Raw genomic sequence first — 19,895 nt, 5'->3', positions numbered from 1 at the left:
TGCAAGGGTCTAGAACAGGTGTCTCAAATCAGTCAATCTAAGGCTACCAGTAGCTCGCTGAAACCTTCAGAGTATCTCCCAGCCTGGAGTTCATTTTTAACTAAGAACTGCAATAAATACGTTTTGCGTTTTCCTTTTAAAGTTAATGAAAGGCTATGTTTGTTTTACATTATCAGGATGCAGATAGCAGTGCCTGATAATGAGCAGTGCTCCACTCAGATAAATGATGCAGGTGGGTCAGAGGTTCAACTGAAGTACTGAGATATTTAACTCTTAAATAAAAGTTGTTGTCTACTCAATATTGGAGTATGAGAACAAAATGATGTTTCTGAAATGAGAGAAAATTAAAATGAAGAGTTAACTTAATGATTAAGTTAGCTCTTCATTTTAATTTTCTCCCTTTTTTAAATGTTGCATTGACAGAAGTCATCTTGCTCCCAGTGGCTGGTAGATACAGTGCCATATTTATAACTGAAAAATACAGTCATTTTCTTTTCAATGGGAGAAATTTAAAGTGAAGAAAAATGTTTCTATGAAACATTATCTAAATGTTTAACTCTAAATTAAGCCGATTAAGTCTGAATAGTTTATGAAGCATATTTCTTAACTTTAGATTCCTCACATTCAAACAAGTGACTGTAGTTTCCGGTTATAAATATTGCACCATATCTTCAGGTCACTGGGAGTAAAATGCCTGCTGTCTGTAAAGACACTTTGACATGGGAGACAATTAAACTGATGAGTGTTACGTAATACATATTAACATAAAGTTAACTCCTCAGTAACATTTTCTCCCATGTCAAAGTGTCGCATTTACACACAGCAGCCATCACCCTGTGGCAGGTAGACACTGCCATATTTGTAATTGAAAAATACAGCAATCTTTTTAAATGGGAGGAATTTAAAGTGCAGAAAAATGTTCTATCAAGTGAAGAAAAGGTTTCGTATTCAGCACATTTTTTCAGAACATTTTTCAGCACTTTGAATTTCTCCCATTAAAAAATTAAAGTTGTATGTTTGTGTTGTACATGTAATGGTGCCACATATGGTGAAAGGTATGTCCTGTGCCACAAGTACATATGACACAGGCTCTCAGTCACCCATACACATAATCCCATTTATTCATACACATGTTCATACATCTCCACAGACCATGCGTTCACTGACACACATGGCAGCCCTATTGTAGTACCCCTAGTCACAGTATTTTGTTCAAACCATAGTGTCAAGTTCCATGGACATTAGGATTAAAGTCAATAAAATGGAGTGTGAGGGTGTCTGGTAACAATGCGTGAGTTACTTGGCCTTTAGTAGCTCACAACGATTTTCACTGTTCAGAAGTAGCTCTTATTACAGAAACGGTTGGAGACCCCTGGTCTACAAGCTTACCTGATGAGAGAGGGAAGGAGTCTGCCTGGCTCTGCAGAAGGAGAGGATGTTTAAAAGGAGAAGCCGAGCATGCTCCTGGCCTGAGGATCTTCCAGACAAAGCAGACTGTTTGAGAGATGAAAGAGCGAAGATAGGAGACCTCACAAAGGGAAGATAGATAAGATGGCTTAGGTGTAGATCTTGAATAAGAAAGCAGAGTAGATGGACCACTGGGTATCCAGGGTGGGAGCCAACCTGGATGCACTAAACCAAAAATAGAATTCTTGAGAGAACCTCCAGAAGGCGTGAGAAAAAAGGTATCTATTGGATGGACAGTTGAGAAAATTTTAGAGAATCCCAATAGTGTGCACAGCTTCTAAATAACATTTTGAGAAAATGGTAAAAAGCCTTGATAGTTCTGCTAGATCACCTACTACTAGAGTGGAAGGCATGCTTGTAGTGGGATCAGAAGATGACCTACTGTAAATCAGTAAGACTTCATAAGGTACAGGTTGTGGGCTAAGGTAGAAATCTAGGCAACAAACTGTAGAAACAAAACCTTTAAATGTTCATCAAGTAAGATTTATGTGGCTGGCTTTAGGGACAAATGCCACTGAACAAAAGGTGCAGCAGATGCTCATGTACATGATTAAATACTCTATTTACATCATGGGTGTGGTGTTTGAGGCAATGTCACAGCTTGATTGGCATGGGAAGAGACAAAGCCCTCCGTCTAAAGTCCATGAATACTTCTACTGGGGACTAAGCATATAACAACACAACATAAATAAATAATTGAAAATAAAATGAATGGAAAGTAAAGTTTTTTACTCACATTGCCAAATAATGTACTTTTTAACAAAAGCTAAATAAATTAGCTGGAAAACAAATAGCAGAGACATTATTTATAGTTACGATCCAAACCTTGATTCTTCAGTCATCAGTTGTGATTTACCATGCAACCATAATGCCTACACCCCCAAGTCAATGCTCAAGACATTACATATATTGTCCCGTACAGTTACCACTAATAACATCATTAAATGACATTGCATTATGACTGCCATCTACAATTAAATCAATAAAACTACAAATTGTTGTTCTTTTATATTTGTTGACTTGCATCTATATACAGCCTATACAAGGACAGACACTGAAAAGTCAAAGACCATGCTAAGCAGGCTATAGAGCTGGTGGTACTGTGGTTGGACCCTGCATGCAGAGGCTGTTGTACCGATGAATGCCCCCAGACCATCTCTGCAGCTATTTCATCCCAAAATGTTTGTCCGGAGTCTTTGTGTTGCCCAGCACACCTTCCCATTGAGCTCTTAACCCAGAGGAACCAATCAGGCTCCAGTTCTGGTTGTCCAAAAAGAAACCTGTGCATTTTTTCCTGAGGTTAAAAAGTCCCTCCTTGATCTCCCCACAACTTATTCTCAAAGGGGTAGCTCTCTAGTTCCCTTTGTCCAGGTTCTAGTTGGTGGCAGAATTGAAGAGTCAAGCAGTTGGATCCCGGAGTGTTATCTATTTTCCTCTCCTTTAAAATGTATTACAGTGAGCTGATGCATATAGGCCTTCTTAATATGTATTATTTTCATAATAAGAATTAATGTTTGAAAACACTACGTGTATGGGTTTTGCAATATAACAAACATCAAACATGATTACCCGCAATAGAAGTGTGTGATCCACTTCAGTGAACTGGTTGATAGAGTTACCCTCAAATTTTCATGAACATCTTTGGGTATCAAATGTGAAGCGTACGATTGTGAATGGCCGTTATCCCCTTTATATTCTTCCTCCTTGCTATCGCCAAGACCCATCTTAGGGGAATTTACAGGGTTTCTTATTGTAACATGGCAAAGGAGATTGTTCATGAACTGTAGTTATGGTAAGTATGTGTCCCACATTTGCCGGACAGTACAGTTGTTTTACTACTTCTCCTGGCAAATTACAGTAAATTTTAGGATGTATACGTTTTCAGAGGGTCGACTGACGCGAGTTTTCATTTGTTTCAGTGCAAAATTAGTTAGCAGTCCCTGACAAAAAAAGAGTTTAGTTAAAGCAGATGATACTGTGAGTACAAGAGGGATGTCACTCAAGTCCTTCGGTGCCCCTGGGCCGATGCAAATATATATTCCCATTTCGATGTTTGCAAAATGTCTTGGCTTTTATTTTACAAAATCTTGTCACCCTACCTAGTGCACTGAGGCACTGGTTCCCACCATGCACTTTTGGATAAGTGAAAGGGATGCCCGTTTCCAGAATCCACTCAGAAGAGGAGGGTTGGATTTATGAACAGGGGAGATGCACTGGAAATAATAGAAAGATTTGCTGTCCGAGGGCCAAGAACTGGCCACAAGCAAGAGCTACACCCCAGAAAGAGGAAAAACAGACATACAACAGGACCATGGTGACCCTGCTGTGGTTCCTCCTGAACATGTATCAGAATGCTACCATTTTCTTACATCAGGAAGAAGCCTAATTCTATTATGCAAATTGCCTACAAACCATCAATCAGCCTAATGAGTCCAAAGAGACAGAAATAGAGCCTTGCTTCCCCTCACCAGAGAAGAGGGAGGCTGCATGAAGAAGCTACATATACAAATGAAGGTGAGCTGAGGGATTACTCTGCATAGTAAGCATGCACTCCTCACCCAGCATAAACCTTTATTTTTTTCTGTTTTCCCTGTGACTCTGTCTCTGCAAGCAGCAGACAAACTAGAAATCCGTGAATATCAAAAAGGTCACATTTTTGGGCTAATTGAGTTCACACAACATTCACTTACATGATTCAGACAGCACTCTGCCACCCTTTAATAATGAGGATGGTGCTTTCCTCTTCTATCCGCCCCATCCATGTATGGATCCACATACGTAAAGTCAGTAGGACCCTCAGTTTATAAGATATTCACATTTTAAGGGTTTAACCACCCCAAACATACATCTGAAAATAGGTCCTACCACCTTTGTTTCCAACTCAGACATCAAGACACTTTGCTTTCATTATTTAGATTTAATGTAACACTATTTTACAATTTTTATCTGAGTTTTCTCATGCCATACACAATCACTAGCATCATAATTGGTAAAGATTTGCCAACCTATTTCACGATAACCATTCAATGGTGGATGAACTGCGACTATCCATGTTACAGCATGGTGTTTTTAGTCCAGTTAAAATCGTAATAGCATGCATTACAAAACATTGTATGGTTGGATGGAACCATCGAACTATTTTTATAGCGACTGCATCAGGTCGCGTTTGAGTTTATTTTGGAAATGTTACTTGTTCGTGAACCTTTAGTGGGTTCTTCGGGGTACCCATATTTACCACTGTATTAATCTACTAAATCTTTACTGAGTATTTGAAGTGTGTGTTACATCTGTACATAGATTATACAGCCATGCCCGGCATGGTTAGGCAAACAGGAGGACGGGCGCACAGCCTGACTGAAGGCCAGGCCCTCCATCCAACCTCTGCTGTGCACGGCTAAAGGACAAGCTCATTGGGGATTGGGTATGCAAGAGGCTGGATGCCGGGTATCGCCACAGCAAGGTCGTGGCCAACTCTTACAGACAGAATTGGATGCATAGAAGGCTGGGCATATTGCTAGGCAGACAGCCATTAACATGTGAAGCTAGGTGCATTGAAGATTGGTTGAAGCACCTGTCTGGAGGCCAGACCCTACTGCCACTCCTTACTGTATGATGGAGGGATTAACCTACAGCAAAGTGATATGAAGGATCTCAAAAACTAATCACTGAAAATCTTTGTTGATGGTAGATTGTGATTTCTTCTGCTCATAATACATTGAAATAGATTTAGAAACCTCACAAATTCAGTAAAAATTCAAATTAAAAATAAAAAGATTAACCTCCTGAAATGGCCAGGCATAGTTAGCTGAGCAAACTAACTCACACCCCCAACAGGCGAAGCATAACTCACACCCTAAATACAAAGCTTGGGACCGGACACAGTTCACACCAAAAAATAACAGGACCGAACAACACAAAATCATTAAATAACACTATCTACCCAAAGAGATGATACTGTAGCCAGAGTGATGTCACCAATATTTTCAATGCTAAGGTAATATGTAAGGTCACCAGTTGTATCATTGTCATGTGAGACGTCATCACTCACATCATCAGTGTGGTCATGAGCACTGCACTGGAGGTGCGAGTTATGGTTGGCATAGCAGGGAGCAAGTAATGGTTTACTCAAATGTCAGGCAAAACGATATTACACTAGTTCCCTTAAAATTCGTTGTAGTGGGTTTTCCCACAACTAGTACAGGTGTTCCCAGAAGTAACCTAATGAAATCAGCTTCCTGTCAGATGGAGAATCCTTGATCCTGAGAAAGATAAGGCACGATGTGGCTGGCTGGCTGAAAAACAGCATTCCCTTTGTTTCAGTCTTGAAACTCAAGCTGGGTATTCAGACCAACTTTGCCATTTTAATTGTGGAAGTTCAAAACACATCTACCATGATATGTGTACTGCAATTCAAAATAAATCAAATGCTTTCCCATCAATATACATCAAAACTGCATGCTACCCATTCTTCATTGCACATAAATACAATGAATTAAAAACATTCTAAAACAATTAGTCTCATTAACACTCAAAGTTATAAACTACCTGAACAATTATTTACCCAAAGATATCGAAATTATCAACATTCCCGTCAATAATACCACTTTTAAAGGCAGTACATGTTCTACCATTCCACTATTTTTTATCACTGCACACACAACATGTGTGTTTTTCTCATCAGTACATGGCACGATTTCCAATAACAATGCAGATCTTGAGTTTCAAGGCTTTAGTTGCAGTGCCAATCACGGGATGCCAGCTACTAAAGCCTGCATCCTGAAAAAACAGGGACAGAGGGAATATACGGAGGCAAGGGGAGCAACTATGACCACAGGGATCGGTGGCTCCAGAGGGTCGGACCCTGCCTACAAAAGTAAGACAAACGTCCTTGCTTTTCTCGCAGATCTAATTTCATGTCAACAGATCCACAATTGTTTTAGAAATCGTGTGTATTTTATCTGTAAATTCCTGAATTGGCATTAAAGCAACAAAAACACAGCACGGCTGTACACGGCAAAGATCATGCACAGTGAGCACTCTGGATGCAAAGGCTGGCTCAGGGCCAGGTCATATGGCAGATCCTGTGCTCAGAGCCTGCAGTGCATGGCCGAAGGCCATGCATGCACTGCAGGTCTATTATGCAAGGCAGGCCCTGGGCCACTACTGTGTAGCACATAGAACAAGGTCATATATAGCTGGTTCAGCGTAGCTGGGGCAGGTTTTAGGACTAAGCATTGATTCTGCTGTGAATGCCAGAATGCATCCATGTCTATTGCATAGAGCAGGAATGGTAGTGACCGCAGGACGTTCAGTGTACAGCCCGTGTCCAACCACACCCATGCATGTCAAGGTTGGGAGTGCAGGAGATTGGATACAGGACATGGCCAGAGACCAGGCCCACCGGCCAAGACTACTACACACAGCCTAATACCATGGGCAGTGGAAAGTTATGTGCACTTGGCCTGGCCTCATATCTGGCCTTGTGCCAAATAATCCTCCAGAAGCCATGTTTGGCTCAGCCAGAGTTGGGTGCTCAAAAGGTTGGATACAGGGCCTGACCAAGAACATATGCTGTGTGAGTTAGGTACACAGAAGGTTAGGCAAAGGACCATCCCTATAGCCAACCCCACTTCAAAAAACCAAAAGCTATGCTCTATGTTGGCAGGATTCAATTTAGTGGTATCATCCTCACACAAAGTAATGGGATGCTGGTTCAAACGCAACCAAAATAGATCCTTGAATCAAGGGAAAAGAGGAGGGAAAGGGGGAGTCTTTTCTCTTAAAGACGAGAACCCTCACTCACCCAAGGGTGACATGCTTCGTCATTGGGTCCCCTCTTGCACACTGCAACCCCAAGGTATACAGTGTGGGCTCGACTCTCAAAATGGAGAGGAGCGTGAGGTGTTTTGTAAGGTTACCAATTTAGGCAATTTAGTGGTATCAAACAGATCATTAAAAAACACTCCAAAAAACGTTGTTGATGGCAACTTTTTATTTTTTCAGCTCAGAAGACATTCATATTGGGTTTTTTTAACTCAAAAATTCCATTAAAATAATAATCCACATTTGTAAAGCGCGAACAATCACCCGTAAGGGTCTCTAGGCGCTGGGGGCCGTCGGGAAGATTAAGCAAGCTACTGCCCAGAGTCAGATGGTGCTGGGCTAATCTGCCGCCGGGGATCGACCCATGATCCCCAGATTCCGGAGTCAGTCTCCCACTACACTGCGCAAGGTCACTAGACTTAGATTACAATGTCCGTTTAGCATCACATATTCGGTAAAAGAAGTAGGACTCCTCTGCTGCTACATGCAGACATTCACTGAAACACACAAGATGTTCCAAGTTGCATATACGGTTCATTACGGGAACGTTTTTACTATAGGGCAAGTGCTATAAGGTAATGCAGCATGCGCTACTTGAACTGCAAATTAGAACTTGAAAATAGAAACGTGCACAATCGAAAAATCTAACGTTTTCGGGTATTGCCAAGTTTCCCTGAATGCTCCTGCATATATATCCAAATACCTACCGCTTGATAAAATAAAGGAGCAATACCCACATTTTTTGCACACTGGGAAAATACTTTTGTCTGAGGAGAAACCCCATTCCCTACAGTGCAGTCATGTTTGGAGATGTTCCATTTTCCCTTCCACTATGAAAATAAATTTACTCCAGTACTTTCTGGATTAAATACCTGACCATTTACAGGGTGGGAATTGGTTGTGGGGACCTCATGAATGACCACAAATTGATGCATCTGAGGCTGCTCACAAACTTTCAAGGCTGACATGTCTTGTACTGCCCACCCCCCACTCCTTGGCTGAGATTTACTTCCCCTGTAATATTACAAACACATGAGGGATAACATGGGGAACCACATCAACTCGATGGCCAAATCAGCCAGGTTCCACCTGAGCTACCTAGGGAAGCTGAAACCCTTCATTGATGCTCCCGACCTAAAAATGGTGGTCCAGGCATTGGTCATCTCTAGACTGGAATATGGCTGTTCCACCCTCTCGGGTCTACCCAAGATCTCCCTGGCACCTTTGAAAGCCTGCCTCAACGCGGCCGCCAGACTTCTTACCGGCTCAAGGAAATTCGACCACATCTCTCCACATCTGAAAGCTTTGAACTGGCTGCTCCTCGAGGCCAGAATACAGTTGTAACTGGCATGCATCACACACAAGGCTTTATACGCAAACTCCCCTGCTTATCTGGAACAGAAACCATGTGATATCTGGAGGAATCAGAAACTCCCGGTCCGCCAGAGACTTCTTGCTCCAACCTGCCCGTTTTCGGGGGGGAAAAAAAACTTACAATCGGGCTTTCTCCGGAGCCGCACGAAGAATATGGAACTCACTCCCACCCGCCATCAGAAGAATCCCTTCTCTGGCACGCTTCAAAAAGGATGCCAAAACTTTCCTCATGGGTAAATTCCTCGCCTAATCTCTGCCTTCAACCACCACAGAGACCCTGATTAACTTACGACTATTACCTTTCCCTCAGACTACCTATTCACTCTACCAAGAAATTGGGGGGCCTTGTCTTGAGTATCTGCAAATGTAAATTGTACATACGTGTCCCCCTATCCCCTATGTACCCTGCACCCCTGCCCCTCTCCAACCGTTTGTATACTCTGTGCCTCTAAGCCTATTTGTACAACTCTATGAACCTTGTAAAGCGCTCTGATACCCTAACGGGTCAAGTTCGCGCTCTATAAAACACTTAATAAATAATAAATAAATATATTGATTTAAGATTGTTATGTTACATGTTGTGAAAAGCCTAGCCTTTGTTCAACCATGGGCAACTGTTGTAATGTGTGGTCTCCATGAGATTTTCAGACTGTAACTTGTGTAGTACAGTGATCTGCGTCAACTTGATTGGGGCACTTTGCTTCCTTTCTGATAGTTTGTATATTTACAGATCCCATAGATTCTCAGACTGCACATTCACGTAAATGGCCAGTTTGTATTTTTGTGTTCGGTTTGGAATCCATGCTAACACCACCCATGGATGGTAATACGACGTGACAGATGATCCTCGACTCTCAATCTCCAGCACAGTCTTTGCTCTCTTACTATATCTCCAATGAAATGAGTCTCATGTTGTGTCGTTTCAGAAATGCCCGGGCTCTCCGTCCCAAGGCTATTACTTGGTGCTAAAAACAGAGACTACGCTCTATTCAGTCCTCCATTTTGTCTTGCCCTGCTGCTGCAAATACTCCCTGTGATGAGTTTCTTGTAGGCTCAGTGATATCCCAGTTCTCTGGGAAACTAGTGATGGTCTCCGAGAGCTTATCACAGCTTTATTTAATCCCCATCTCCGTCTTTGCCTTCATGCTTTGATTCCTCCCTTGTGAAGAGCGGCGTTATGTGCTCTTGGGGATCCACCATTACAAATTCTGCTACTTTTGTTAGGCTATGGCAGCTTACAATGTACTCTGTTTAGTGTCCAGATCGGTCTCTGTTGTCATTGCTCACCGGTGAAAAGTTTCATGTTCTATGCTTTAGCAAGATCTCCAAGCCTCAGTCTGTGTGGGCGTAGTTGGGCTCTGGCAACTGTGTTGCTCCTGTGTGATCTTTCCATGATGATGTAGCTCACGGGCCTCTTTTCCTAGATGTGAGGTGCCTGCTTCTAGAGTGCTGAGGCTTCAATTAGCTGGTCATCTTCGGTCTTGCCTTGCAGCTGGCTATCATGAAGACAAAGTGCTAGTCCACTGCCAACTAAGCAATGAACACCGCACTGCATTCAGGTGTAGACTATCACCAGCTACGCAACTGTGAAAATAAATTCTAAAATTAAAAAAACAAAGTGTGTACCCATGGTACTTTAAAAGTATTTCTGCCTGCTGCTGTGGGTTGATGCACACTCCTTACAGGATGCGGGAACACAGTCTTTACTGGGGCATTTGCAGGGAGGAGTGAGGGGAGATACAGGGGTATGCATGGTCCATACAGTAGGATGAGGTGGCATGCGGTGAGCACCTATGAGAGCAGAGGAGACAGTGGAGACATGGAAAAGAGGAGCACATGCTTAGTGTAGTAAAGCCCTTGGCTTGAGGATGAAAATAAACAGCCAGCGGTGTAATGCTGCTTTCTCTAGCTCTCACCTCAGCTCAGACACCATTGCCACTCTGCTGTAAGGCCTGAATAGAGAACTGCAAAATATGAACCAGATGTACAAATGCATTCAGCAATTGCAATAGATTCACAAAAATCGCGGAATTTGTGACTGCAAAAAGCCAATTTCTTAAGTACAAAACCGATTCTATGAGTCGCAAACGTTTTTCCACACAGTAGAACTGGGTTTTGCAACCAGTGCTTAATCAATCTGGAGGGAATAGGGGTTATTCCTTGCAAACTGCAATTCAGTATGGAATGTATCATTTGTGTGAAACCAAAATTGAAGTTGCAAACCTTTGAAACGTGGTAACTAATTCACAAAGGGGAAGCGGCCTTTGGGAACGCCTTCCACTTTGGGAATCGTGCTGGCAGCCTTTGAAGATTATACAGTGGCCCCATGGATCACTGCCTGCTCCTCGGATATGTACCCCAAGCTGAAAAACTATATATATATATATTTTATTTTTTGAAGCAGCACCGGTTACTTTAAGGAACAGGTGCTACTTTTAAAAACACACGCACACATTTGGGAATGCAAACACAGGGATGCAGATCTGCAGGACCTTGCCTTCAGGCCACCATCCCGTTGTTTGTACCCAATCACGGAAGGGGGGGAGAGGGGGGCACAAACTACGACCTATTTTAATGACATTCAATTACGAAACATGTTCTGCCACCCTTGTTGAATGTTGATTTTGCCTCATTAGTACATTGGTCGCTTTTCTAATTTAAAGTCCGTTTGCAAACAGTCTGTGCCCAATCTGCAACCTCTTTTTGTGAATATATTCTAAATGCATTGGGCAGTGTCTAGCGCCTGATAAATTCTTAAGGTGCAACAATAGAGACGGCTCCAGTAGACAGCCCAAACATTAACTTTTTTACAAGTCAGTTTAACACAGAAAGCGTTTATCATCATGTAAAAATACCTGTTCCTAAAAAAACAAAAGATAGGTAGAAATCCGAACTAAAAATTCAAAACGAATAAAGTACTATGTTAAATTAGTCCAATAAAAAGGTTTCTCTCACCGACCTCAAGTTGAAGAATATACTGTTTGTAGATAGCATGAAAAGTAAATAGCAGAAAATAATAAAAATCTCTACCTAAAAAATATTAATCAACACAGTACAGGCAGAATGTAAATAAAAGTCTATTAAAAAAAGACAACAGAAATAATATTATGCAGATAACCACAAGACCAGAATGAGACAACATGCAAAGTAGTTACAGAGGAAACAACTTTGACATTAAAGTTACACCACCAAATCCACTGAATTTCAAAAGTAATTAGTCAAGTTTGTTGATCCCAAAAAAAAACAACAAAAAAAAACACAAGATTCAGTACCAGGCTGCCACAGGCTGTGGTAAATGCTTCCTTTCCCAGACCACACCCGTCTAGAACAATAGGCAAATAGATACAGGAGAAGTGCCAAACCGAGAAGCACACGTTTAACCTTGCAATAACAGCATTAATCTAGCACAAGAAAACTCTGCGTTTCACCTTTGTTTTCCGAATCTGTAGATAGACCACAAGATTAATTAGAAAGACGTTTAAGAACAATGCTTATCACACCACTGGACCACAAATTGCCTCACCTATTCCGAAAGGCAATCTGTTATTCGTTTATATTGGACAAGATCGGACTATTTTCTTTAGACTTAACATCTGTACAAAAAAATACCGCACTCGGAAATATTACTGCAAGCACCGTATTACTGACTGGTTCCTGAGTTGAAACCCTACCATGCAGTGCGTGTTACCACAATAAACATACTTTCTACACTAACTAATTATTAAGCAGCTGCCTGGAACTTTCCATTGAATAAAGATGTTTGCTGCCATTTGTTAGGATAACGCTTACACAAACTGTCGTAATATTGACGTTAAGGATTCCAAATATTACATACAGTTCGACAAAAAAAATACGTCTGTCGACGATTCTGCATATTATTGAGCAGAGCAAGTCCATAAGTGAAGTAAACACGATGTACGCACATATCGGATCTAAAGCTCAGAGTAGTTATGCAATGCTCTAAAGGTAAAGAGATTCGTGGCAGGTCTGATAGTGACGATAGAAAACATGAACCCTTACTAACAATTACATAAGGAGCCCCATGTTCGCAATGCATGCAGCTACGGAAGGTCAAAGTGATGAACCCACCGACTCAAACCTTGAGAAACTCAAACTTGAGAATTCTTTACAGAAAAACAAACATAACAGAACAGCTGGTGTATCGGAAACTGAAGTTGACAATCGCTTTCACACACAGCCTGCAGGGCTAACGTTTCTGCATGCCCCCGCTTAGCACCCTTCAGGCCCTGGTTATCCACACACACATGGTGCAGTGCATTGATGTCCAAATTTCAGCGATACAAGTGCTATATAACCAGAGAACCCTGATTTACACACTCTGAGCCGGAGTAGTAGCGTAGCAAGGGAGGCAGAGGGTACGGGGCAAGCAAGAAAAAATGGGTCCTCCAGCTGCCCAGTTTTGCAATAAAATTCTGTCATAATTATGGTGTGCTCTGCCCTTCGCATCTCCGTGCCCCGGTGCCACTGCACATACTCCACAATTGATAGCTGCTTCCTGAGCCGGGGCCAGACTCAGACATGCAGCCCCAAGGTCCGGTGATTGAAACCGATGGAAAACAAACACTACCTAGTTATGACTACTCAATCACCCCTATGCTGCATACTGCAGAGTTCACCCTGAACATACACATAAACCGCAGTACCAGACTATCCAGTCACCCATGTGCTCCAGTGGCTGGATAGGAACATGTATGGCAATTACTTGAGGGCAAGACATCACCCACATGCATGCCTGTTCATGCATAAGAACACTTAAACACCCGAGGTACCAGAAGTATCCATAATCACCCACATAATCACCCACATACTGCTGAGCCAGTGCGTGGGTGTACAGGCTCGTGGCTTGAAGTGTCTGGCTATTCACAGTCACCCACATGCAACAGTCCGTTTCTTACTAAGCTTACAGTACGAGTCACACTCACTCGCAACCATCATGCAGGCCCAGGTTATCCACACTGGCTCACAACATTAGGTTTCCTGTCCACTCAGACACCCACATGCTACAAACTCAATATATCTAGTTATACACAAAGTGGAGTGCCGGTCAGTTCAGTTCAGTAAATCTTTATTTCGATGATTAAAAATCATCATAAAAATACATTTGGTATAAAATTCATATAAATTTACATTTCTGAACTCCATTCGAATAAAAGCAACACCAGACCAGATTGATACAATTCGTACAAAGGGGTAAAAATATTATATACATCATTGCTTAATCCCTTGTGTTCCTTAACCTTACTGCTACTTTCAAAAAGCTTATCACTGAACATAAAGTGCGCATATCATTTGCTCTTTGAAGAAACAGTAATGCGGATTTAGCATGACGGAATTTTCCCTCTCTTAAGATATCAACCAAGAACGTGTGCCGGGGGATACGATAAAAAGGACACAATAAAACAAAATGAAGGGTGTCCTGCGGAGACATACTGTCGCAGCCGCAGGCACCCTTCTGCTCAATAGTCACAGTAAAACCAGATGGATAAGATAAAATATTGGGTAACAAATTGAGCCTAAAACGACACATTAGAAACCTGCCCTGTTGATTATACATCAGAAATAAATATGGTTCCATCCCCTCCCCATTTTTGAGCAAACAATGAGCCGCTACTGAGCGCTTTAGTAATGAGGGGGCTGCTCTGTCAGTTCCCAGTTTTTCCAACAGAAGTTTTTTAATTTGTGGATTCCGAGTCGTAGACATTGTACACGGATTGCTAAAGAGAATATGCTGGTCTATAGACTCTAGTGTTGTTTTGACATATTTCAGCCAGGGGATTTGCATCCCCTTATCCCTTTGCAAACAATCTGTGACAATTTCCCTACTCAGTTCCGCCTCAGGGTTGGCCCAAATTCTGAGCCATGCCATAACCGGCCTAATCTTCACCTGGTCTGTAATGTATGGAATCCCAAATTCTGAATGTGCAATTTCCGTGCCGGTCTATTCTCAATCTGTCGTGTGCTGCGGTCTTCGACATACCAGTGACAAATACAAAGTATGGTCCTGATTTTGTGTTGATGTATATATTGTCTGTTGCTTTGTGTAAGATTGATAATTATGCAGATAACCATATCTAAAATAAAAGAATAGATATGTTAAAAGAATTGAGGACGCCCTCGTAAGTTGTTCTAGTAGTTGACAAGTGTTATGGTGGAGACTTGGATCCCATGCATGAGACCAATTTGTTTGTCTCTGTGCAATAGTTGTCTGTGTATACTTATCCCTGGACATCCCCTCTTGTTCTTTGTACAGTGACAAATATATGGCACGGTTAGTGGTGGATGCACATTCATATCCTGTAGTGCCCAGTGCCCATGTCTCCCACGCACGCTGACGAGTATCCTGAAGGCCATGGCTACCTACACAAAACACTTTCAGCACCTGCCAATCCTGTTACCCACATAGTGGGTGGTTAGTACCGAGATATACACACTCACTGAAATGCTCCAGGGCTAACAACACGACTGCAGTGCCGCTGGAATTATTGTGCGGCTAATGAGGTGCAACCAATGTCCAGACAGTGTCGCCAAGTTTAAAAATGACAAAATAATACCGTAATACTGTTACAAAATGTGCCGCATTATTTGCCTTTTCATACCGCATAATTCACTTAACCAGGACACATAATTTGTCCCTCTCCTGCCGCATAATTCCAGTGGGCCTGACTTTAGGTTCAATGGCAGCGGTGACAGTGCCACACACACACAAGAAACTGTATGACAAGGGTGTAATTTCCCACTCACACCGGCCGGATATAGGTGCTCACTTTCACTCACCTGCACAAGTGCACTTACAACCTGCAATGCGAGAGTCATCCTACCAGCCCACATTCACGTTTAAGCACCTGCATAGCCAAACTCACAGCATGGCCATCCAGGCTCAGACCCCGGTCAGAGTGATCCCTCCCATCCCCGCAAACGTTGGCTCACTACGTGCTTACTTTGTAGGTGTTCTCGGTCATCTTGTTCACCTCCTCGGGATCCCGAGACATGACTGCAGTTAGGGGTGTAGTCCTGTGGCGAGTCTCTCCGTGGGGCGCACCAGGACGGGAAGCTCAATCTTCGGGTGCTGTCGCCTTGCGGGCTAGTATTCGATCCGCACATAAGCTCCTTGGTGACGGGAGCAGGGCTCTGTATTTCCGGAGTGCAGGAGGTAGAGGCAGCACTCGGTGTCGCTTCCCTGTCCCTGGCCGAGCTCACGCGCCGCCTCTGCTGGCCGGCCCCTCCCGTGGCCTCCCGGCTCCGCACCCACACCGACTCTCACCGGCTCCCACCAACTGTCAAAACTTGCCGAACCAGCAGCACTGGCGGGTAGGGGCGGGGCCTGCAGACGTCAGCGCAGCGCCGCCCCGCACGCGCACCTGTGCGAGGGAGCCGTGTTCCCCTGGAAAGATGAGGAACGCGTGACGTCAGAGGTCGCCGGTGTTCCGAGGAACAAGTGCCGCTTCTTCGTCTCCGAGCAGTGGTCTTTTCTGCCCCCGATCTACCGCCCAGTTCTGCCGTGGGCGTCAGGTGTCTCGCCAGCACCTGCTGCTGTCGGCGACATTCACAGAGATAGACACGGGCGTCGCCCGCGGGACGGGAGCTGACACACGTGGCAACACGTAGAGTTGGTGACAGAATACCAGCTTGGGAGGATGCCAGCCAGTGATTTGTTCTCCTTGCCTTAACTCAGTAGTTTCCCATGACATCATGAAATAGTTCTTTTGAACTAGATTTTGGCAGAAATATATGATTCTCTAGTGGTAATCTGATCACTGTAAATTTATCGCTCTAGTATCATTTTGGAAGTTTCCATAATATTTCTCGAGGTGAGAGAAATGTTAAGTGGCAGAGCAGATCAAAGCCAGGGATTTGGTTTTAAGTGCCAAATTTAGTGAGTTCTTCAGATAAGAAAAAGTCTATTTTGGAAGCTTTTATTTCACTTTTAACACATTAAAAATACGATTAAGCAAGTTTTAACGTTAGGCTTGGGCAGTGTTTTTTATAAGTGCAGGTACTCGCTACTTAGAGTGCCTATTTGCTCCTGAGAAGTGCTGCTACTCTCCTATTAAATTTATAGCAGCAGTGCTTGCTGAAAAGTGCTGGTACGCCCTCTCAAATCAAAGAAGTGCAGGTACTGAGTACAGGACAGTATCGGCTCATTTAAAGCACTCTGCTTGGGAGAAAGTTTACGCCAAAGTAATTACGCATTACTCTTGTGATGCGAAATTACATCAATTACGCTATTGCTTCAGTTTCAGTAAATAAGATATATTTTGGGGTAAAATCCTACCGCTGTAGCACAGGAACAACGATCTAAGAGAGAGTGAGCAACTGCTAGCTACTGTTGTTCTTGACCTAAACCATTTAGTCTTATTTTCTTAACTCAAATTGGCCCATTTTAGACGCGAGGGTGCATTTTGTACTAAGGAAATAGCGTTAAATGCTGGATTACGATTCTCATGAGATTACGCATCATTACAAGTCAATTTGCTGTAATTACAAGTAATTACACTAGAGAGAACTACGCCAGTTACACCCACCCCTAATTAACATCTGTTAAAAGTTAGTGTTTTTAAACCTTAACCTTTCCCACCCCAATGCTCTGCCTACGCTTATTTAAGTAAAACACAAGCTTCTAGTTTGTCATGTGCACTGTCTGTATATATAGCCAGTGTCATTGTTTGGGGAGCCTATTATTGTCTGTTAAGCCGTAAGCAAGTGAGTTGTCCACACAGTGTGCTGAACTGAATTACTTCAAAGTGGTCTCATATCTGCCATTCAATCAACATGATCCGAAGAGAAGTAAAGTGATGGGTATAGGATCACACAAGTTGGAAAAGTAGGAAAGCCAGGATTTGAACCCTGGTTCCTGGCAACACATTTTGCAAGTACAGCTACTGGGGAATGCCACATGTACTTACCGGTAATCTTCATTACCCTTGGTCCATCTCGTCCTTATAACAGTCATTACCAAATGAGGTGATGTCACTTCATTATAACAAAGAACAAGATGCTCCTTGACGGCTAGCTTCACCCACCCAACCCAGGTGGCAAAAAGGTGGCTGGCCTTCCTGGCTACTCCTGTATATATCCAACCCCTTGTCAAAGGACTGACAGGAGGGTGGCTGGGTGGGATGTAATGACTGTGATGAGGGCGAGATGGACAGAGAAGACAAATCCCCAGAAGTCTCGGACAGTTTAAATGACATGATCAAGTCAAATTTGGCACCTTCTTCCCTTCCCGAAGGGGTGGAAGAAGGGTGCCTGGAGCCTTCAAAGCTTCAGCCAACATGTCCGGAGGGGTTTCTGGCAAGAGTTATCCCTCCTTCTTATCTAAGAGTAGGGGTAAGACTCAAAGAGCTGTTGCCCACCTGGCAGAAGTTAACAAGCAATACATGGGTTTTTTAGACCATGATGCTTTCATGTATGGAATTGTATGATACTTTAAGGCAGACATAGCTGCGGAGGCCCTAAAGATTTTCACAGGATCACTGTGCAGTGATGGATCCAGAGGTTGCAGATTTGAAGCCAGTCAGGTGATAGTGAGGTCGACCTTTCATCCCAGATATTTTGTGAGCTATCAGTTTTTGGTCCAGAAGAATGAGAAAGGGCTTCAGCCCATGGATAACTTAAAGAAGTTCAACAATTGGTTGGTTTCGCACCATTTCACGATGGAGGGGATCCACCTTCTGAGGGAAATCTTTAAGCAGAATGACTGGATGTTCAGGTTTGACTCAAAGAACAAGCCCTTGACTGTCCTGTTGCACAAACTGTATCAACATTTTCTCGAGTTCTGCTGGTGCATCCAAATCTTCAAGTTCATGGTCCTGCTCTTTGGCCTGTTGTCACTCCGTGGTGCTTTATCATGCTCCTGTGGCTGGTTGCAGAATTTCACAGAGTCAGGTGTCCCAGGATGATCGTTTAGCTGGACCAGTCAAGGGCCAACTTCGTTCCCACTTGCGTTGAGGGTCAGCCTCCTGCAGGGACTGGGATTCGTAATAAAAGAGAACACATTTTTTTTTTTTTTTTTTTTTTTGAAAACCTTTATTTCCAAATTCAGGACACAGCTATTCAGCCGACAGCCCGAAGGTTCGGCAGCATTACAAGTTAGATACAGTGATGTGTCCCCAATGCAGTTCAAGAATAATACAAAAGGTTCAATTTTAAATAAACACAGAAAAAACTAACAACAAACCCCAGCAAGGCAAGAACATTGTGTGCCCATGGCGGAGGCCCCCAGGGGGGACCGGACCCCACTCGTCTACTAAGTACAAGACTGTGTACGGAGGAAGAAGGGGAACAGCAGAGGCCCAGAACAGTTACTAAAACCAGGCTGTGCTGGAAAGTAGGTCAGGGGGAAAGCTGTTCCTCAGGAGGTTCCAGGTCCGGGGCAAGACATATTCCCCCCCTGTATTGGTTCCACCGCCCCCAGATGGCATGCCACTTCCGGGGGCGACCTCTAGAGCAGTAGACCGTCTTCTCCCTAAACATGCTCCAATCCATGTTTTCCTTCCACGCGGTCAGTGTAGGGGGTCCCGAGGAGCCCCATAGCCGCGCGATATCCCTTTTTGCTACCATGTTACCCAGAGTCACCCATTGGGTCTGCGCCTCATCGAGGTCAGTGGGCCCCCAGACGTTCAGGAGGCAGCACCGCGCCTCCGGCTGTACCACAATGCCCGTCACCTCCCCCATAACTGCATGGACTCTCCTCCAGAACTCCACAATGACACCACATTCCCAAATGATGTGCAGGAAAGTGCCCACCATACCGCATCCCCTTCTGCACAGGCCGTCCTCCGAGAATCCCATGCGGACCAGCCTTGGCCCCGTCACATACACCCGGTGCAGTATTTTAAGCTGAACCAGCCGCAAACGTGACGGGATCGCAACCTCCTTAGGCGAAGAAACCGCTGACTGCCAGTCCTCATTATCCAACTCCAGACCATCCCTGGTCCACTGTTCTCTCAGCCCCAATAGCAAGTCTGCCCGGACGTTTATCAACTTCTTATATATGAGCGAGATCGTGCTCTCGGGCATATGACCATCAAGGACTCGGTCCTCAAGGGGAGAGGACTCCGGCACCTTCTCACCCTCAACAAGAACTGATCGGAGGGCGTGACGCAGCTGGATATACCTGAAATACTCTGAGGGCCCTAGCTCAAACTCAGTCTGCAACTCCTCGAAAGACTTCACCCTCCCCTTATGCAGTACATCTCCCACCTTGGATA

The 19,895-nt window shown here is 43.7% G+C and overlaps 1 protein-coding gene across 1 annotated transcript in view; it reads right to left on the bottom strand.

Moving 5' to 3' along the window:
* The window catches only part of BAIAP2L1 (BAR/IMD domain containing adaptor protein 2 like 1), a 586,052-nt gene extending 569,810 nt beyond the window's left edge, over positions 1 to 16,242 (bottom strand). The window contains exon 1 of the mRNA XM_085629004.1: positions 15,624 to 16,242. Coding sequence (XP_085485130.1) covers positions 15,624 to 15,674 — 51 coding nt within the window. The 5' untranslated portion in view covers positions 15,675 to 16,242. The remainder of the gene's footprint in view (positions 1 to 15,623) is intronic.
* Positions 16,243 to 19,895: the final 3,653 nt, after the last annotated feature.

The sequence above is a fragment of the Triturus cristatus genome, chromosome 10 (genome assembly GCF_964204655.1).
Source record: "Triturus cristatus chromosome 10, aTriCri1.1, whole genome shotgun sequence".
In the NCBI taxonomy this organism is placed as follows: Eukaryota; Metazoa; Chordata; class Amphibia; order Caudata; family Salamandridae; genus Triturus; species Triturus cristatus.
Note: the sequence above shows the minus strand (reverse complement) of the source record. Positions and strands in the feature narration are given on the sequence as shown.